This window comes from Passer montanus, unplaced genomic scaffold (assembly GCF_014805655.1).
Source record: "Passer montanus isolate IOZ18808 unplaced genomic scaffold, ASM1480565v1 scaffold47, whole genome shotgun sequence".
In the NCBI taxonomy this organism is placed as follows: domain Eukaryota; kingdom Metazoa; phylum Chordata; class Aves; order Passeriformes; family Passeridae; genus Passer; species Passer montanus.
In genome coordinates this window covers 5,733,855-5,755,655 of record NW_024369596.1, presented here as the reverse complement: position 1 = coordinate 5,755,655, position 21,801 = coordinate 5,733,855, and the positions used below count along the sequence as shown (strand labels likewise).

Below are 21,801 nucleotides of genomic sequence, written 5' to 3'. Positions count from 1 at the left end.
ATTTCACCTGGTGACTCCACTGGGAAGGTGAGAGCAGGATCACGTCCTCGCATCCCAAGGTGTTCCAGGATGGACAGGCTGCAGCTGCTGTCGAGACAGGCAGAGGCACTTCCCAAAGGGAGAGATCAGCCCACAAGGCCATATCCCACTACAAGGAAGAAGTAGTGGGAGTGACAGTAGGGCAGATCTGGCACAGGGTGCCCAGAGCAGCTGTGGCTGCCCCTGGATCCCTGGCAGTGCCCAAGGCCAGGCTGGACAGGGCTTGGAGCAGCCTGGGACAGTGGAAGGTGTCTCTACCATGGCAGGGGTGGCACTGGTGGCACTTCCAGGCTGCTGCCATCCTACAGGAACCATGCGTGGCTGTTCAACCCAGCTGCAGTGCTGCCTTCCTGCTGGGAAGTGCTGTGTAACTTCTGGAGGTGCCTTAAGATCTCTTAAGACACAATTAAGAATTTCAGTGTTGCTTTGATATTTGTTGAACAAAACATTGACACAACACACCAGGCTATTCGGGTTTGTTTTAACTTGCAGTTTAGGTTTAAAAAAAAAAAAGAGAGAGAGAGAGGGAGTATGAAATGAATTAGCAAATTATTTTGATTGCTTTGTTCATTTTACCAGTGAGAAAGTTACCCACCTGGAAAATACTGACTGGCTGCAGGCAGGAGCAGAATTTATTACCTGAGATAAATGGATCTGGGATAAAAGTCCTCTTTATTTTTTCATTTTAGCTGCAAAGGATGATATGCTTCTGTTCTGCTCTTTGTGCCCGAGATCAAATAAGAAGGAACTTTGCATAGGTGTGCCAATGCCTTTCAAGGGGAAGTTTCTCCCCCCACCCCAGCCTTCCTTTTCCTCCTGGAAGCAGCACCTTGGACTTGAGATGAGAGCAGTGTTTGACGTCCTTTTCACAGCAATGCCAGCATGACTCTGAATCCCAGAACTGGCACTCATTCTGCGTTCCATCCCATGTGCACAGGCTCTGATCTCTCTACCTTGGCCTTGTTTAATTCCCTTTTTTCTTCCTTTCTTTCCCCATTTCTTTGGAAAAGAAGGCTTTGTGGGAGAAGCCTCGTTTCATTTCCACGCAGGTCCTGAGGGACAGCTGGCAGATCTCACATGCAGGGTGTCAGCTGCATTAAATGAACACACTCAGATCACTGTAAATCCCTATTTACACACAATAAACACGAGGATATAAAACATCGAGGAAATAATGCATTATTGATTACAGCAGTGGCATGTAATGTCCTTTGAAAGGCGGGCGGTGCTTGCCCATCCATCAGCGCTCCGAACACGGATCCTCCTGCTCCTTGGGAATTCAGGGCAGGTCAGCTCTGTGTGCTTGGCTCCCTGGGAGAGAGGATGGGCAGGAATGGGGAAAGGTGGCTTACAGCACTTTGCAGATAGAACAGCAAAGGGCAGAATCAGCCTACAAGGAAGAAGTTTTGACAGTGACAGTGGGGAGGTGTCGCAATAGGACACGAAATAAAATTACACGCACGCTGGAACCTCCAAGGTAAAAAGAAGGGAAGTTTATTTTAAAACTCCAATATTTATAGACTTTCAAAAGTGACAGTGGATTGGAGGATGAAACTGCCACCTCTCCAATGACACTGGTCAAACCAACAGTCCATCAATTTTCTCCTCCTCCAGAAAGGAATGCAAAACAATCATTATTTATATGAAAATGTGCATGAGAATCTCCATTACAAAAATGTAAACATCAGAAGGCTTAGAAGAACGGGGTGACAGAGAGGCCCTGGCACAGGGTGCCCAGAGCAGCTGTGGCTGCCCTTGGATCCCTGGCAGTGCCAAGGCCAGGCTGGACAGGGATTGGAGCACTCTGTCATACTGGGAGTTGTCCCTGCCCATGGCACAGGGTGGCACTGGATGGGCTTTAAGTTTTCTTCCAACCCAAACTATGCTCTGATATTTCCCTGGGCTACAGCCCTGTCTCTTTTGGGTACATTGGAGTTTTCCTTTAGACAAGAAGGTGCTTGAAAAAAACTTTTCTACAAGTGAAGCATTCAAATCTCATTGTCTATGCCCCTCAGAGCAGACAATGTCTCCCATAAGGAGTGGGTTATGTGCAGGATGTCCTGGTCACATCTATATGTGAGCAAAATGAAAGCTTGGTGCAACAGCTGAGGGATGCAGAGTCAGATATTTTTTGGGATTGGGAAGGGTGGCTCACAAGCCCTGACACCACTCTTATGGCTATCAGTCAGATGCACTCCAATACAAAAAGTGTGGTGTTTTTTTCCCTGTGTGTATGACTTTTTGTTAGGCTTTGTGTTTGTTTTTTTTTTTTAAACGGTGATGTGCTCACCACCTGAGGTGCCCTATCAGCATCTCTGCCCTGGCACTCGTGTTACAGTGATGAAGAGCAATATTTTGATGGTCACTGAAATTGTAGGTGATGATTCCTTCCTTCTCAACAGCAGGCACCATTCCTCATCTCCCATGCGATTCATGAAATTCATTCCCTTGTTTTATCTCTGGCTGAGGTTGCCGGCGAGTGAGGTCGGTGAGGCTTGACAGGCATTTGGAATAGGTTTTGTTGGGTTTAAATGAGTTGAGAGTTCAAAGCCAGGCAGGTAATGGAGCGGTTCTGCTCCCCTTGTTCACTTTGAGGGGATTGCAGACCCTGCTGCTCTCACAGCGCTGCTTCAGAGGCCACCTGCTCCACTCAGGAGAATGCTGAGGGACAGCAGTGCAGGACAAGGGGGAATGGCTTCACACTGATGGGGGCAGGGTTGGGGGGATATTGGTGATGCCTCAGGTTTGGCTTTTCTATTTTTCAGATTCTGTGCTGCTTGAGTGTGTGGCTCTGGGCTTCACGTTAGGGGATGGTGAGCTCTCTGCACAGAGCAGGGAGACAAAACAATTCCTTCTGTAGCTGGGGACCAAGGACAAATGATCCAAATCTCAGCCCCAAGACCACAAACAATGCGGGCTGAAGAGAGAAAAACAAGAAGAATGGGACTTCATAACCTAAAGCTGTAGTTGGACAATTAACTGCAATCTGCAAATGGACCAGAACTTATTGAAGTGGGAGACTCCATGAGTGGTTGTGCATTTTGGGACTATTTTGATTCATCTTGGGTGCAGCCCTGGCTGTGGTCTTGTGCTGCCCAAGGTGCATCCATGGAGGCCTTTTAATAAATCCCTACTTTATTCTTTAACCCCATCTAGTCTCTGTTCTAGGCCAGCCTTCCCAAGGCATCATTGGGAAGAAATCCTTCCCTGTGAGGGTGGGCAGGCCCTGGCACAGGGTGCCTAGAGCAGCTGTGGCTGCCCCTGGATCCCTGGAAGTGTCCAAGGCCAGGCTGGAAGGGACTTGGAGCACCCTGAGATAGTGGAAGGAATTAGATTATCTTTAAGGTCCTTTTCAACCCATCCTTTTCATGGTTCTAACACAGCACCTTCATGAAATGTGGATAACTTGACTCTACACATGGGGAGAGCTCCCTGCCCCACGAACCACCCCAACCTCAGATCCGAGCTGTTTATTCACTCGTGGGAGCTCTGCAGTGAAAACATATTAAAGTTCCCTTTTCCTGCAGCTTTTTTCCTCCAGGTGTTTAATCTTAGTTTACAGATGAAATGTGCAGTGGAGAAAACGATGCTAATCACACAGTTGCTGCACTCTGCTCCAGTCACTGAAAAATTTATTACCATCTGTCCTGGACTGGACAGGGATGCAGCATCACCCTGCTAACAGCTTTGGAGCAGCAGCAGAGAGACCCAACATCACAACAGGACACGGCCCCTGGGGACACCAGAGACCTCGCAGGGGGTGGTGCAGGAGAGCTGCACTTCCTAATCTGCTCTTGGCTCAGCTCAGAGGCAAGAAAATTCCAGGCTGGGCTGGAAGCTTCCAGCACTTGGCTGTGTCACCAGCAGCTTCCTGGTGTTTTATGGTCAGAGGAGATGTTTATCAACCATTTGTCAACACTCTCAGGCACCTAGTGGGATTCTTGGGGTGTTCTGTGCAGAGCCAGGAGTTCAACTCAATCCTTGTGGGTCCCTTCCAACTCAGGATATTCTGTGATTTAACTACTCAGCTCTTCCCACTATTTTTAGCCAGCTGTTGAGGTGTCATTATTTCAGTCTCCCAGATACATCATTACATACATCCCTAATAGGTCCCTTCCCTGGCTGTAACAGGGCACGTGGCTTTACATGATCAAGTTCTGACAGGCTTTATAAACCCAGAGCAGAAGGCGAGGTCAAAAATCAGACCAGAAATGGGATTTCTCTGGCTCCCAAAGAAAGGTGTTTGGCTGCGCAGCTTTCTGAGCATCTTGTAATATCAAACTGTCTTGGAAGTAAAGTGGTTTGATTTTTGGCCTGTCTCTGCCCTCAGTGGATTATTGGACTTACAGTTCAGAAAGACTCAAACTGCAGCTCCTGTGATGCATCTTAAATATACGATTTTCACTTGGCTTTTTGCAAGACCAGTGTTTCTTCCTGGCAGATCCTCCTGTAACTGTATTTCCCCTCCAGCACCAGCAAGCCCAGCAGAATCTTGGAGCACTCAACCATTCCATAAAGTCCCTCTCCTGTGGCTGTGTTTGCTTATGTCTCTCTCTTTTTTTTTTAACTTGGACTATTTTCATAAAACCTCACACCTTGGAGAACCCAAAATTGCTGAGCAAGGAAATAATCCTCAGTGGTGCAGGGAGTGCTCGTGTCTCTCCTGCAGCAATTAGCAAACCTTAACGCAGGCTTGGCTCTCTTTCCAATTAAACCCTGGCAAGCTGGAATGCACGATGTGCTAATGAAATGGGGAGTTTTGGAGCTCCTCTGCTGGCTGTTTGGAGGATATGGGAGCTTTACGCTGTCTGGCTGAAACTAAGCCATTGAAAGTAATGGGCTGGACAATCTCACCCCATTACTTTTAATGGGATTGAGAGAGTGTGCGGGGAGCAGCGCTGGGGGAAGCAGGGGAGTTGTTTCCACAGATCATCCAAGTTATGGCCAATGCTGGGAAAACGCCCCCCTGGCAGCAGGAGCTGTGTGCAGAGACAGGGCTTGGCAGGGAGGGAGCAGGGAAGGTGTGTAAAGGCACCAGTGCCACGAGTCAGCCCTGAGTGGGGGCTGATTTTGGTCAGGGCATGTCACAAGGAGGGGAACTGCTGGGTGGGAGAGATCCCATTGCTGGGTGGGAGAGATCCCATTGCTGGGTGGGAGAGATCCCATTGCTGGGTGGGAGAGATCCCATTGCTGGGTGGGGGAGATCCCTGCTACTGGGTGGGAGAGATCTCTGCTGCTGGGTGAGGGAAATTCCTGCCACTGGTGAGGTAGATCCCACTGCTGGATGGGGAAGATCCCTGCTGCTGGGTGGGGGAGATCCCATTGCTGGGTGGGAGAGGTCCCATTGCTGGGTGGGGGAGATCCCTGCTTCGTGCCTGCTTGGTCCCTCCCTCATACCCATCTTCCCTGGTTTACCTTCCTGACCCCTTACCTGTGCTAATTGCACCTTTACAGGTGGAAGGAGGGTTTAGCATGGTGTGAACCACAATGTTTTCAGCTGAGCATGCCTAGCAAAGTGTTTGCAGCATGGAGATCCAGATAATGGGAACAATTGCAGAAATTGTGAGTTTTCAGGTCAATTAAGAAACTGAAAATGCTCCAAAAGGGGAGAGGGATGGTCACGAGACACGAATATCACAGGAGTAAGGATTTAGGCTGAATGCTGCAGCCTGAAGCTGTTGTGGATGCTCAGTGTCTCTGGTGTCCCCTGGAGCTGGGCAGGGTGAGTGGTGCCAGGGCAAGGTGAGCTGAAGCACCCCAGCCTGAGGGCACTGCTGTGGGTGCCTGCATGGCCTGGGGGATGCATTTGTTCCTATTGGTGGGACTGAATCTGCTCCCACTGGGACTGGAAGGAGCATGGTCTGGACAGGGCAGCAATCAGCCTCCCACAGCCTGAGATTTGCCCACGCACTTTCCTTTCTCCTCCTGCTGAGCGTGGCCAAAGCCTTCCCTGCCAGCGCGTTTGAACTTCAATACCTCAATCAAAGCAGAAAGGGACGGGAGTGTGGTGATGAGATAATCCCTTAAATCTTCTCCCTCTCCCTGTAATTGGTGCTTTGTTCCTTGGTGGAGGGTTGGGACCTTTTCTCACGCTGCCCCTTCCATTTAGCACCACAGCTCTTCCAGAAAGTTTGAACATAAGGGGAGGAGCAGGGACTGCAGCAAATGCACCTCCAAGTGGGATTAACCTGGAGTTGCTTCTTCCTTGGCCAGTTTACTCATCTGTGATGGTTTGGCGATGCCACCACAAGGTTCCCCAAGCTGTTTAGGAACCTCAGCTCCCATTCAAATTCCTGGGAAGTAATTCAAGTTTGGATATCTGAGGAGGAAATGGGGATTAACCTGTGCCGTGGGTCCGCCCTAAGATAACACATTCACGTCACTGATCTCTTTCATCTTGGAGAGGAGACAGCACAGCATGGACTGGTCACAGCGGGTCTCCTGCCCCTTCCCACCCCACAGGCAGGAAGGCAGCTAAAAGAGATGGCTGAGAGTTGCCAAGGAGAGGAAAAATTAAATAGAAGCTGAAGATCAGAAATATTTTTAAAACGCCTCAGATGCAGAAGAATTGCAGCCGTGCTGTGAGGTAACCAGCAAATAGAATTTAATTATACGATACACAGGAGTAATGGAGCTTGTGAGGCTGGAGTGTGATTTCCCAGTAATAGGAGGACAGCAGGGATCCCTGCTTGGGCTGTGTGTGTGTGCACGGAGAGCAGGACGGTGCTGCAGTGCTTTCCCTGCCTCCAGAGGGGAGGGAAGGGCCGCAGCTCCTCCTTGGACCAGCTGGGCACTGCTCGGGGTGCAGCCTCTGGAGCAGCTGGGCAATGGGATTCTCTGGATCAGGGGCAGGAGGATCTGGGGCACATGGGCTTGAGGTAGTGGCTGAGGTCAGGCAGAGGAAAGCTGTGATCCCAGCACACCTCCAAGGGCAGAAGTGGTTTGTGCTTCCCGGTGCTGCTGTCCATCTTCCAGACCTGTAAGAAGGATGGCTTAGGCAGAAACACGTCCAAGGTGGGAGGTGTGAGGAGCCATTGTTGATCCAGAGCACGGCTATAGATGTGACCTTTACGGTTCTGTGGGTTTATTTTTATTATTTTTCCCTCCAGCTTATCCACAATCTGTCAGAGCAGCGTGGGGACTTCCAGGGTTTATTGCAAAGTGTTTCCATTGCCATGTTCTCCTCCCAGTTGAGCTTGTTTTATTGTGTTGGATATTCACCTTAGGGGGTTTGTTTGTTTTTTGTTTGTTTGTTTGTTTGTTTGTTTGTTTTTCCCAGGTATTCTGGATGGGGAGTGAGGCAGGGACACTGCTGTTGTGTGGAGCTCTAGATCTGCATGTAAATGTGGCTGAGTGACAAGAAATGTTATTTATTCCACCATGAGATGTTCCCACCAGGCTCCTGGATAATGTGCTGTGGCTGTGGCTGATGTTGTTTGGATTGGGGTGGGACACAGAGGGGTCCTTCAGCAGGAGCAAGGAACAGTGCAGGGGCTTTCAGTGAAATGAGAAGCCCCAGTGAAATCTGGCCTTCAGAGAAAACACTGCACTCTTAAGGAATCAAAAATGTGGATTTTGTGTCTTTCTCCCTGTCAGTTTTGTTCTGAGCTGGTTTTAGACCGTCTCAGAGTCTCACAATCCCTGCTGTTGAAAGCCCTCCCAGTTTGCAGGAGCACATCCTGATCCAGTCACTGGAGATGGAGCAGGAAGGCTCAACACAGCTTTAGACCAGCTGGATCCATCTCCCAAACACCCCTTCCCTTGCAGCCCCCCTGATTCACACAGACCTCTTCACACAGTGCTGCAGACTCTGGGGCTTTTCCAGTCTCTGGGCCATGTCCCCATTAAGGCATTTTATTTCCCTGGAGAGCTTTTTTTCAATAGAAGGGGTGCTGCAGAAAGCTGGGATGGGTTTTGTACAGGGAGGTGGGGTCACTTTTCTGCTGTCTGGAGTTGAATGTGCAGCTCCTGGGTTTGGTGGGGTGGAAGAAGGTAGGTGGAGGAAGATATGTGCCACTGCAGCCCATGCCAGGCAGGTCCCCAAGTCCCTGCAAGTCCAGGGCTGAGCTGCCAACAGAGCATGAGGGGAAGTGACAGCCCAGGGCCATCCCAGCCCTCAGCTCAAGCAGAGGAACCACTGGAGGAGGTGGAGCAGTCAGAGAGGGTGAGGGACACTGCCTGTCCCCCTCTCCTGCCCTGGCCATGGAGGAGCTGCATGGAGCACATGGATCTGTGTGGGCTGGTGAACGCAGCCACTGCAGGGAGGCCAGGACAGATGTGCCCAACACCTGGTTATCCAGCCCTGACCCTGGCTGTCCTGCTGTGTCCCTGGCTGCCCTGCCCTGTCCCTGGTGCTCCTGCTGTGTCCCTGGCTGCCCTGCCCTGTCCCTGGCTGTCCTGCCCTGTCCCTGGCTGTCCTGCTGTGTCCCTGGTGCTCCTGCCATGGCCCCGGTTGTCCTGCCATGTCCCTGGTTGTCCTGCCCTGTCCCTGGTGCTCCTGCTGTGTCCCTGGCTGCCCTGCCCTGTCCCTGGTGCTCCTGCCATGTCCCTTGTGCTCCTGCCATGTCCCTGGCTGTCCTGCCCTGTCCCTGGCTGTCCTGCTGTGTCCCTGGTGCTCCACCCAACACCTGGTTATCCTGCCATGTCCCTGGCTGTCCTGCTGTGTCCCTGGCTGCCCTGCCCTGTCCCTAGTGGTCCTGCCCTGTCTCTGGTGGTCCTGCCATGTTCCTGGTGGTCCTGCCCTGTCTCTGGCTGTCCTGCCATGTCCCTGGTTGTCCTGCCCTGTCCCTGGTGCTCCTGCTGTGTCCCTGGCTGCCCTGCCCTGTCCCTGGTGCTCCTGCCATGTCCCTTGTGCTCCTGCCATGTCCCTGGCTGTCCTGCCCTGTCCCTGGCTGTCCTGCTGTGTCCCTGGTGCTCCTGCCATGGCCCCGGTTGTCCTGCCATGTCCCTGGTTGTCCTGCCCTGTCCCTGGCTGTCCTGCCCCGTCCCTGGCTGTCCTGCCATGGCCCTGGCTGTCCTGCCATGTCCCTGGTTGTCCTGCCACCTCCCCAGAATCAGCAAATCCTGGCAGTTCAGATCTTCTCCTGGTGGGACAGCACAGATGGTGGTGTGTGCTGGTTTCAGGGGCTGACCTGGGGAAGCACTAGGAGAGATTGGGGAATGCACAGGCAGGTGCTTGCCTATTGCTTTAATTTCCCTGGAAGGTTTGTTCCAGCCCTTCCAGCAGCTCATTGCACTGGAACAGAACATTTGAAGACTTGGCTGGAGCAGCAGGTACAATGGGCTGTAGTGAAGTAGATTCATTCCCTGGGAAGCCCTTGGAGTGCAGGTCAGAGCCATGAGAAGGAGAGTTGGTTCAACAACTCAGGGGCTTCACAGGGAGGATCTGAGCTCCATGGCTGCAGCAAGGCCAGGAGCACCAGAGGCACTGAGGTGCCTGAGAGAGCAGCTCTTGAGAAATATTCCAAAACTTGACTGAACTGGGGGAAAATGCTGGAGCTACACCTGCATCCTGTGAGACTGTGAAAGGAAACACCGACCCCACAAGAGTGGAGCCTTCAGAAGTGGGGTATGGAGGGAGCAGCTGTCTCCCATGGCACTACTAATTGAATTTGGGGTCATGGGCAGCCCCACCAGCCTTTTCCAATGCCTGGGTGTGTTTTCTGCCATGATGTGGAATTCTCTGACTGTGTGGGATACCTGACCCAGCTCTCAGCAGAGCAAACATGAGTGGGTTTGATATTCAGTAGTGAAAAAAAATAGATTGTTTCTACATAACCTTTTATTTGGTTTTCTTTCAAATAAAACCCTGTGTGGAAGTTATAACTTTTATAGTAGGAAATACAGCAAAAATACTTTTTTCCTGCACATGAGGTGTAGTTAAGCTGTGGAAGTTGCTGCCCCAAGGCCTTAACACAGCATTTTGGCCAATTTGACCAGAGTAAACACATGCCTGTGCACACAAAGCTGTGAAAGCTGTTTGTGTGGGAAGGTTCAAGTACCAGCAGCCACCTTACTCTGGGGTGATTTTTTTTTTTCCTACTGCAGCTCGATCAGATTTCTTAACTTCGGGAAAAGGGAAAAAAATAATCCAAAGAATGACTGGATTTGAGGTTTGTGAAGATTTTTCTTCACTTGTCAGATGCTCCCCAAATTGGACATGTTTGTGAGAGGTTCAGAAAAAGTGCATCAGCCATGAAGGGCTGGGGAGGAGAGTGGGGAATACAGACAGATTCAGTTCTGAACTTTAGGGACCAAAGGCTCTGTGTTGCCACTAGAGAAAAAAGCCTCTTCAAAACACTCCAGTGCTGAGTTACAACTTGGAGGTGCCTCTTTTCCCTTCATTAGCCAGGGAACACAGGGATATCATTCTCTTTGCTCAGCAGCACAAATCCCTCTTCTTTCTTTCCCCTTCTGCCAGTTGTGTTTCCTGCTAAGAAGCAACTTTTAATTGTCTGGTACCAGGGCAGAGCTTGTTCCTGGGAAAAGCTGCCTCCTGTGAGTTTCTCTGCTCTTCCTCTTGAAGCTTCCAGTGCTGATGCCTTTCAAGGCACCTGGAAAGCTGAATTCCAGTGTACTCCAATATTCAAGGCATGTACCTGTCCAAAATTGTTTGTCCCAAAAAACGCCCTCATGGGTTATGAAGACTCTGGTTTTCTACTGGGTTGAAAGAGACATAGCAAAAATCAGCACATCCAAGCTTTCCTGTCTTTTTCCATTATGATTTTTAGCCCAAAAAAAAGTGTTTGAGAGAAGTTTTAAGGATCCTCCAGACCTTCACCCTTCAAATTACCAGTAGGGACAACAGCCCTGGCACTGGTTTGTGCTGTTGCTGTTCCCAAATGCAGGTAGGTGCCTCTATGGTGGTGTTTAAGGCAAATTTAGGGCTTAAGAGAGCTTCTACACAGGGCTGAAATTTTGTGGAGTTTTCTCTCACCATACAAAGCTGAGCTGTCCTCTCTAAGGCCTTCACCCTGTACAGCAACAGGAGAGGAGACTGGAATGATAAATTCTTCAACCAGACCTGGCTCCTGAATGAGGACAGTTTTCCACAAGCCCTGTGGATGTCCTTCTCTCTTTCCAGGTCTGTGGGCTGTGGGAGAATAGCCAGTTGTGTTTTCCATCTCGGAGCAATGAGCTGGCAAACATCTCTGCTCCATCTGTTTTCTTTCATTGATGGATTCTTTAAAGTCAGATTGTGGTCCCACAGGGACACACTCGACTAATCCTCTGCTTTTAAGATTTTATTTGTGCAATAAATGGATGACAAGGTGGTTTGCGAGTACATAATACAATAAATGGGTTTATAAATGCAACTTTTTTGCAGAGCACTGTAGAATAAAATACAATATGACTCCGGCATTTAACACTGATCTCTGCTTCATTCATATTTCAAACAGTAATGTGCCCATTTTCTCATCTGGGAAACCTCTTAGGTTTTTTAATACGTTTTTATAAATTAACCAGGCACAGATTTAATAATAATGTGCATTTGTATGGCTTTTTTCATCTCTGAAGATCTTGGATTGCTCTGCAGATTTAACAGTGTAATATAGGAATTCTGTGCCAAAGGATCTGTTTGTTCTCTGCCAAATGGCAGCAGGAGTTTGGATTGCTCAGGAATGCTCATGGATGCAAACGACATCGAGGGAGGAAGCTTGAACCCAGCACTGATGGCAGGAGAACCTGGAGGGAAAGGTGCTCCATGGCTGCCCAGGGCAGGGTCCTCTGAAGAGGTTACAGGGATGTTTGGGATGGTTCTGAGCCTGGAAATCAAAATGATGGAAAACAAAGAAAATGTTCCTTCACCTATTACTTCAAACTTTTGGGATGCAGCATCCCTTGACACAGTGAAGCCAAGAGCATGGAAAACCTTGGGAGATCTGGCTTTTCTGTCCATACTGCTTCTTTACCAAGGCACCCATGTACAGCAGGCAACTGTATCCACCAGGTCAGGAAACTCCTAAGCAGGAGGATGAGGAGTCTCCATCAGAATCTCTTAGATTTGGTCATGTAGGATCTTCTCCTTGCTGGCCAACTTAGGAATGTGTCGAGCTTCTCTCCTTGGAGATTTTCATGCTCTTTGAAGAGCACCCAGCCACATTCTTTGCTTCTGGGATCTCCAGGTGAGATGAGGCTTTTCCAGCCCTCTGCCTTGCCCAGTTTCCACATTTTGTTGTCACTGACAGTACAATATCTACCGTGGACGTTGCCCATACCCCATCCCAGAAAGCAGAGTTCAACTCATGGATACAACATGCAATCAGAAAAAATATTTACAGGTAGCAAATTGCCATCACTGTAGAAGGAAAACATGACAAAATCAAAACGTGATATTTATGTTAATACAAAGTTTTAAAAATTTAATTTTAGAGACCAGCTGTTTCTGCTTCTCTTATAAGAGTTTAATTGGTATATAATAGCATAGTTAATTAAATACAAATCAATAGTTTAAACCAGCTAATTGATATTTAATATGTATGGGAAAATATAACTTAGTTGTAATATCATTAGCTCAATATTAAATAAGCAATGGAATTGCAATTATGCCTTTACAACGATTATAAAGTTTATCGTTCTTTAATAAACTTGCAATTAGACAGGGTGAGCCAAAAAATTATTAAACAGGTATTACTGGGCTATTAAATGTTTATTATCATTCCTGGTGGGATACAGCTACACAATAGTACATATTATGATTATGTTAATAAACCCTTATTACAGCTTTTCAGCTTTAGCCTTTAGTGCACCGGTGATCTGATATTTCCTTCCCTTCCTGAGTGGTGAGGGAAGGAATTGCCCTAAAATTGAGAAAAAAAATCCCATACAATGAAAGAACTGAGGAAAAAGCAGAAGTAATCTGTAGTTTGGGCCAGCACTGAGAGATCTTTCTTCCTAGGTATCTTTTCCCTCTATTTCCCAGGCTGAGGATCCCTTGATCCCTTTCTCAAAGACTCCAAGGTCTGTCTCTTTTAATTGGCTTTTGCTTTGTTGTCACTGGCAATTTGTGGTTTGAAGTTGCTCCTGCTTTACCCAGTGAGTGGCTCTTCTGCCAGTTTGGGGGTGAATTAATGCAGGTACTTCTGAGAGAGTGGAAACCATGGTTCTGCTGCGTGTTTTCCAACCAGGATACCTTAGCTCCCACTTCATCACAGGGTGTGGGATGATCAACTTCAGCTGTAACTACTTTTGCCATGCTGAGAAATTCAATGATCAGCACAAGGAAATGGACGGGATTGATTTGGAGGGAGATGGGGACACACAAGGGTTAAAACATTCTGGTTTTGGTGTGTCTCAGCAGCCCCCCTAAAGCCAAGACATTTAAAATGCTGCGTATCTGCTTAACTATTTTAGCTTTAGGTAGCCACTAAAAGCCAAAATGGTGAGACATCCTTAGGCAGCAGAGTCATCTTGAAGTATTTTACCTTTTAAAGGCTCTCTCAAGTATTTAAAGGTGCCTTTAGCTATAAAGATTTTTGCATGTTCTCACAAATTTATGGTATGAATTATTATAATGCAGTGCTTTTGTACAGCTCCTTTCATCATGGGATATCAAAGTGGTTTATAAGTGTTAATTATAGCACCCCTTGGGGAGGCAAACAGGAGACAGGCACCCACAGCAGCCTGCTGAGCCAGGCTCCAGAGAGGCAAGAACCCACATTTCATGGGGATCCAGCTCAGCCTGCGCCTCCCGCCCTCTCTGAGGGCTCGGCTGGGCCTGTTGGGCAGCACAGCCATTGCCTGGGGCTGGAGCCTCTGCCCACAACTCCCTTTTTGGGAGCTTTCTGCTCACTGCAAGGGGAAGGTGAGAGCTGGACACCGGAGTGGTGGGATTGTCCCAGTTCCTGCTGCCCCCAGCACTGCCCTGGCTCGGGGTGCTCTGGGGCCACCATCATCAGAAGGAGCTGGAGCTGCGGGGATGAGTCCAGAGAGGCCACGGAGATGCTCCAGGGCTGGAGCCCCTCTGCTCAGGAGCCAGGCTGGCAGAGCTGGGGGTGCTCACCTGGAGAGGAGAAGGCTCCAGGGAGAGCTCAGAGCCCCTCCAGGGCCTGAAGGGGCTCCAGGAGAGCTGGAGAGGGACTGGGGACAAGGGATGGAGGGACAGGACACAGGGAATGGCTCCCACTGCCAGAGGGCAGGGATGGATGGGATATTGGGAATTAGGAATTGTTCCCTGTGAGGGTGGGCAGGCCCTGGCACAGGGTGCCCAGAGCAGCTGTGGCTGCCCCTGGGTCCCTGAGGATGTCCAAGGTCAGGTTGGTCAGGGCTTGGAGCAGCCTGGGACAGTGGAAGGTGTCCCTGCTATGGCAGGGTCCTTAACATCCATTCTCACCCAAATGAGTCCACGATCTTGGTGATGTTTGTGCTCATGGTGTGTGCAGGGGTGGCAGGCCCCCTCACCCCAGCTCTGTGTCCAGGAAAACCCAGCCAGCATCCCTTCACGGGCCCTGTGTGCACATCTGAGCAAGCAGAGCTGGCTTGCTCAGCTGCACTGTGGGCCCTGCTGCCTTGTCTGACACTAATCTAATTGTGTTGTTTTAATTACTTTGATACCTTGGTGCTCGTTGGAGGCTCAATAGCAATCGATGTGGTTTTGTTTTCCTATCAATAAAGACATAAAGGCTCTCACCTGCTTTGCTGGCTCTGCACAGTTGGCCCTGGGGGCTCTGGGCAGGCTCAGGGCTCTGCCAGGCACACGGAGTGTGTGTCCTCACAGGATCCTGCATGGAACCTCCCCCAAGGTCAGCAAAGTCTTATCGATCCTCATTATCAGCCAGGCCTGAGGGAGGCAGCCTGAGCTGGTTGTCCCTGCAGTCAGAAGCACCCAACTCTCCCTGCAGGCCAGCACCTTTCTGAGTGTGTTTGTGGCTGTTCACTTCGTGCAGACCATGGTGGAGCATGTTATCTCTATCCTGGAGAGCAAGAGAACTGGTTTGCACCATCAGACCTGGACAATGGCTGCTCATTACTCCTTCCTGTTAATTCAAGAAACCTCTGAGAGTTCTGGTGGTTGAGTCATCTGCCCTGATCTTTAAACACCTTCACCTGAGTTAGTCACCACATTTATGGCCAATGAAGGAGTTACAAGCACCCCCAATGACAACATGAAAGGTGGAGTCACATTCTGGAGATGCCTGGTCCTCTCCAGGGCATTCCCTCCAGGACAAGGCAGATTTAGGGGAGCAATTAAATTTCAGCTTACTCTGATTATTTCAAGAGACTTGCCTTTGTCTGAGCATCAGCCTCAGTGGACTGGCATGTGTGATTTGTTTTGGTTAGATGCTGATTCCTCCTTGGTGGGAGCCTTAGACCAGGGGCCTCCTGCAAGGCAGAGCCCGGTATAATGCCAGAGAAAGTGCTTTAACTGGGCTTGTGTGTGGCAACAAAAGAAGTCTGGTTTTTTCCTAGGTTTAGGCTCAAATTCTGCTGCATACTGTGCACAAGAAAAGGATGTAACCACTCTGCTGGGATGCCATGACAGCGAGCACTGCTAGGGAGGGATTCTCTGTGTCTGGGTCTATACCCACGTGGATCTGGGGATCTTCCCTCATCACATCACACTTCCCTCATCATATCACACTTCCCTCTTCCTCTGGACACAATCCAGATCTGCAATTCAACCCGAAGTTTGCCTCGTGGCACCGAAAGCCAAGCTTGCCAGGCAGGTCCTGCTCGGCTCTCCAGCCACCGCTGCGCTCTCCAGCCTCGCGTTCCGCCGCCTTCCCCTCCTGCGAGCGGCACAACTTCCTCGGCAGAGGGGGCTCCGCAGAGTCCACAGCCACATTAAGTAAACATCAAAGGGGCTTTGATCAGCGGGGCTCTGCAGAGCACAGAAGCCCCCGAGGAGCTCTGCAGGTCCGCAGGCAGCGTTGGGGACATGGTACCTTAATTTTCTGCACTGTGACACAGGAGAATTTGTTTGAAGAACGAGAGCTCTCTGCCTCTCTGCGATGCGCATGGGGAGAGCGCCTGTGCTCGCGGCCTACTTCTGGAAAAACCCACGCTCAGATCTCTCTGTTTGTTACCAACAGTCAAAAAGCCCCATTAACAAATCAAGGCATCAAAGGCCTGTGCCTCCTCAGACTCTGGCACTCTCCTGCTCATAGGGTCACTTGCTTGCTTCTAAAGAGCAAGATTCCTTAGGCCAGAATTATCTTCCCTACTGAGGCCCATTTCCCGTTTCACTTTGCTGTCCACTAAGGGAGAAAGAGATGAAAGAGTCCTGTTGTTGCAACAAGCTGCTGTGGAAGAAGATGCAGCTCATTCCCTCACTTGGAATAGAGGAGAGCTTAAGGACAGGCAAGGGAGAGGATGCTGTCCCTCCTGTCTTTAGACACAGTCTTGGGGCCCAGCCAAGCTCAGCTCTGTGAGGCTGATCAAAGACTTCAGTTAGGTGCCCACCTTCCTGGCACTTTTCCTGAAGGGTGTCTCCAGCAGGATTTGCTCCCTGCAGCAGCCCCAGGTGCCTGCTCCTGTCCCCAGCCCAGTCTAACCCCACGCTCTCTTCTCTTGCAGAACTGGGGCTCCCAGGAAGAGGATGCTGCCTAGTACTGGGGTTCATGTACAAGGAGAAGTACCGCAGGATGACTGAAGGTGAGCAGTTTCCTCACCTTCTCTTCTTCTTCCTCTTTAGCAATCTCATTGTGAGGGGCTTCACCTCTGAGGGTGTGCTGAAATCCTGCTTCCCCTTTGATCTCTGGAACATCTTAGAGGGCATGTGGGGAGACCCCTGTGTGAAGCTGCAAGAGAAGAGCAGGAACTTTGTAGTTCCATACATCCAAAACCCACTGTCTTTTCCTACTGAAAGGATTTATCACACAGGAGGCTCTTGCAGCAATTGCTGCATCTACTCTTCTTGTTCTACTAGGGTGGCAGTGGTCACCATGCCACTTCCAGAATCCCAGTTTCCAGTTCCTCTGAACCTCGCAGAGTCACTTTTACATTGCTCTTCAAACTTCTGCTAAAATCTCCCTATTTTATATTCCAGTCATTCCCCAAGTACTTTATGAGCATTGATTAATCCATAGAAATATCATAAATAATTATGAAGCATAATAACTAAACAAAAACTATTTATGCTCAGAAGAACTGCCATCCTTGCTTCTGGTAGCTTCTTTTCCTGGAGCCAGCCCTGGTGCAGCCTCCTCTGATTAATGTTGGATGAGAGAAGGAAGTCCAGAGCCCAGTGAGATGGGAGGGTCTCCAGGATGTCTCACAGAGTTTGGCTTCTGTAAGTCATTCTGGGAATTAGAAACTTGACCCGAGCATGGATTTAACCCTTTTTAGGGATTCTGATTGAAAATAATTCGGACAAAGGGTGTGATCTCTTGCCCTGCTGCTCTTCCTTTTCTGGAAACATCCAAGGTCAGGCTGGATGGGGCTCTGAGTAACGTGGTCTAGAGGAAGGTTGGGTGACCCTGAAAGGTCCCTTCTAACCCAAACTATTGCATAATTCTTTTTCCCTGCATGGGATGGAGTTTTGCCAGCAGTTAGCCATGGGGGTGTCTGCTCCTGCAGGAAGCCTTTTTCCATGAGAGTGAAAGGTGAGTTTGTTTCCATGAAGTAAAACTCTAATGGAGGCAAGTTTATGGTTCAAATATCAGTTAGAAGATCAAAGGTTCCTTCACATTCCCAGGAGCTCTGATACTGAGCTGATAACATGGGGAAAGTACTTCACGAGGCTTCACCTCATGCTTGTTAATTACCACACACTCTTTAAACATTGATTAGAGGATGTTTTTAATGGGAAGGGGCTGCCCCATGGGGCACAAATGCTGTGAGAAGGTGCAGCCTCCCTCTCAGTACCTTCCTGTCCCTCCAACCTCTTGGGCAGGCTGTCTGTGGCTGTGCCCAGACCCTGGGGATGCTCACAGGGTGTTGCAGAGCTGGCAGGACCCTGGGCATCCTGCCAGTCCTTTGGGATTGCTCTGGTCCCCTGATGGATTCAGAGCCTGCGTCAGCCTACGAAGTGAGCCCCCTTTTCAGGCTGAGCATGGCTTTGTGTGGAGAGAACAAAGAAACATGAAAGGCCAAAAGTAAAGCTTTTGTGAGGGAAAGGGAACAAAGTGTTCCTGCCTGACATGCAGCCAGTTTCTGGCCCCTGCAGGCTGCAGGGCCATTATGTTTAAAGGTACAATCTGCCAAAAACAAAAGTCAGGGGGATTTCCATGGCTACAAAGACCACCTAGGACTTGTGTTTTCATTAGAAGCAGTTACAGATGACAATTTCAGACATCCAGCTTCCCAGGGTTTTGGTGGATTGCAGTACAGATCCACACTGTATGGTGTGTGAGCTGGGGTGGGGTCAGGTGCCTGGTCATCTACAGGAATTTCCTGCCCAAGGTGCCTGAGCCAGACTCTTTGGGCCAGTTCCCTTGCCAGGGTGAGGAGAGAGAGCAGCTCCCCTTTTATATTTGTGCCAAGTGAGAGCTTTTTCTCCCTTTAAAAAGAGGCTGAAGAGCAGCCCTATTAATAATTACAAGGGAGCTGAGAGAACTGAAAGCACAGGAAGGCAGTGGGGCAGTGGGATAATATGAGATGTAGGGTCTCCATCCCAGAGGAAACAGGAATTGCAGGGACCTTTAGAACCTCCCTGTCATTTACTGGAGACATCTACAATGGCTCGGAGGGAGATAAGCACAAGAGGGGTTGGAAGCCTAGACAGTGTGGAAGAATCATTTTCTGGTGAGAAATAAATCCTTAGGTCGGATTTCAGGAAGAGGTTCTGCCCCCAGAGGGTGCTGGGTGCTGCCCAGGCTCCCAGGAATGGGCACAGCCCCAAGGCTGCCAGAGCTCCAGGAGCCTTTGTGTTGCCAGGGATGTACAGGGTGGGATTGTTGAGGTGTCTGTGCAGGGCCAGGAGTGCAACTGGATGATCCTGGTGGGTCCCTCCAGCTCAGGATATTCAGTGATTCTGTGAACACGGTGGTTTTGGCTGTCCCCACAGAGAAGATCCAGTCTGGATGCACACAGATCTGTTTGGTAACCTCTCCCAGCAGGGTGAAATAGATCTGGGTTAGAGGTGCCCAGCAAGGGCCTTTGGTGGCATTGTGCTGGTTGTTGACCAGCTGGCAAGGGATGATGTCCATTAGCACAGCTGGCTGCAGATGTGGTTCTTCCAGCTGAGCTGGGCCCCAGGATGAGGAGCCAAGATCAGTGTCCATGGATGTGCCTCTGCCCACATCAGCTCCATCAGCTCCATCAGCTCCTCATCTCAGTCCCTGTGTAGTGATCAGACAGGCCCAGGTGCGGTGTTGGAGCCTCTCCCAGCTGTCAGGCACCACGTGACAGGCACAAAAAATGCAGTTTGGGCATTGTCCTTGCACTGCTGTGTGTATCAGGTGCGACCACTTCTCACTTTGTAAAGCCCTCAGCAGGAAAAGTCTGGATTTGGGGGTGGAATTTGGCTGGGGAGCAGCAAGGCACAGCTCCAGCGTGGCTGCTCTGTGCTCATGTGATTGATGATGGGCTCGTCTCGTGCTGGGCCCGCGCTCTGGTGAGCACTGGGGGCTGTGGGGTGAAATGGAGCTGGTGACAGTTGCAGACAGAGGGAGAGGGAGAGCTGTCTGCAATGACGGCCGCGCAATAAAGACGCTTTGGAGTTAATCCTCCACCATCTGTCTTCATTCTGCTAATAACCCACTCAATCAGCTGCTGCCAACTGTTTGTTAACATTCAGAAACAGATACATAATCAGGAGGAGCGTGCTGTTAGCTCAGGAGGGGCTGGATTGCTCCTTGGGAACAGATTTCCCATGGCCATGAGGCAGTGGGAGCCACGGCGGGTGGCCTGCATGTCCCAAGGCACCTGCAGTGCAAGGGAGGTGCTGCTGGGGCTGGAGGTGATGCTGTGAGCTGAGTTACCCTGCTTCTCCCAGAGCTTGTGCCACCCTGATTCAAGGTGATTTTGGAGTAGAAAGATGTTTTCTAGGAGGTGGGTCACCTTCGTCCCCCAAGAAAAAGGATTTTGAGCTACTCTGGGCTTGTTCCTCTATTCCCACTTCTCCTTTCTCATGCAATTCTCTCCCCAGGGGCAGGCAAGGGGTGTGCTGGAATATCTCTCTGCTCACCCATCATGCTTGGTCCTTCCCTGTCCATACCTGCAGGTCCCAAGCCAGGCTTGCTCCGCTCTCCTCTGCAGTGGTCCAAGGCAAGAATTCAGATGCTGCTCCTGCAGTTTCACTTCTTGTCTCCTGCCTTTGACTACTTGCCAGATCTAACTCGAGTCATTAGCAAGCGTCACTGCAGCAATTATGGCACTTTTTGGCTGCCATTCATAAAGCTACTAACGGGAACGATTAAGCACTGAGAGGTGTCAGCCTTCACCTCCACCACCTGCTCCCACCAGCCACCAGCTGCTGGAAGGTGCCTACAGCAATGTCCCCCCACACAGGGCAGCAGGGCAGGGCAGCTCCTCTGACCTCCCCTTCCAGACACTTCACTGGCTCTCGTGTCCTCACATGTGGAGGGCAGGTGGCATCTCCATGGGATGGACACAGTTCTTGGAGTATGAGGGGTGAGCTCCATCCCCATGCCCAGCTCAGAGCAGGGAAAGGGACAGAAGGATTTGGTGCAGCATCTTCTCCTGGAGCAGTGAGTAGTTAATGATCTGTGCTGAGGGAAGGACAAACCCTCCTGTTCAGAGGGATGCAAACACTGCCTGCTGTGCCAGGAGGAGGTTGTGCCGCAGTTATCTCCGGCAGCAGCCACTCTCTCTTTGCATCAGGGCTGGGTTATGCAGTCAAGGTGTCTCCATTCGCCACACAAAGCACAGCAGAACCAGCAGCCTGTGCTGCAGAGCTGCAGCTCCACACAGCAACGAGTGCTCTGCCTTCTGTGTGAGAGGGAGAGCTTGGCAGGTCACCTCTGCTGGGTCAGGGCTGCAGAAATCAGCTCAGGGAAGGGCTGCCCAGATCCTGGATGTATGACTTTTCTTTAAAAGCCATGTGTGGGTGTTGAGCAGCATAAGACAAATATTCAGTTTTGGGAGAGTAAAGAGTAAGGCTTTGAAAGTTTTGCAATCTCACCTTGACTCTTCTGTTCTGAAGGTCCGGGATCTTATCTGAAGGCACTAATGGAAGAGACTAATTGAAAGCTCTGTTATTTTGTTCATAGAATCCCAAAATGTTAAGGGTTGGAAGGGACCTTTAAAATCATCTGCTCCCAACTTCCCCCCTGCCATGTTCAGGGAGACTTCCCGTTAGACTTGGGTGCTGAAGGACTTGTCCCACCTGGCCCTGGACACTTCTGGGGATAGGGCATCCACAGCCTCCCTGGACAACTGTGCCAATATCTCTCCACCCTTGCAGTGAAAAATTTTCCCCTGATATCTTGTCTAAATTTCCATTTGTACCCATTCCTCCTTGTCCTGTCACTACAGTCCCTCTCCAGCTTCCCTGTGGCTCCTTCAGATACTAGAAGGTGCTGTAGGGGCATCCACAGCCTCCCTGGACAACCTATGCCAGTATCTGCCCACCCTCACAGTGAAGAATTTTCTCCTGATATCTTGTCTAATTTTCCATTTGTACCCATTCCCCCTTGTCCTGTCACTACAGTTTCTGACAAAGTCTCTCTCCAGCTTCCCTGTGGCTCCTTCAGATACTGGAAGGTGCTGTAAGGTCTCCACACCACCCAATCTTCTCCAGAAAGGTGCTCCTGTCCTCTTGTCAAGTTCACGGCCTCCTCTGGCCTTGCTCCAACAGCAAGTTATCGGGGGCAAGGGAAGGTCCTGCAAAGTTGTGATTCATCCTCCTAGCTCAGATAT

At 50.1% G+C, this 21,801-nt stretch overlaps 1 protein-coding gene across 3 annotated transcripts in view; it reads left to right on the top strand.

Annotated features, from left to right (window-relative positions):
• KIRREL3 (kirre like nephrin family adhesion molecule 3) overlaps nt 1–21,801 on the top strand; it is a 369,112-nt gene that overhangs the window by 220,887 nt on the left and 126,424 nt on the right. For 2 of the 3 annotated variants that reach the window (XM_039721998.1, XM_039722000.1), the window contains exon 2: nt 16,555–16,632. The exons of the other annotated variant lie outside the window; for it this stretch is intronic. In XM_039721998.1, the coding sequence (XP_039577932.1) occupies nt 16,555–16,632 (78 nt within the window). The remainder of the gene's footprint in view (nt 1–16,554; nt 16,633–21,801) is intronic. 3 annotated transcript variants of the gene reach the window in all.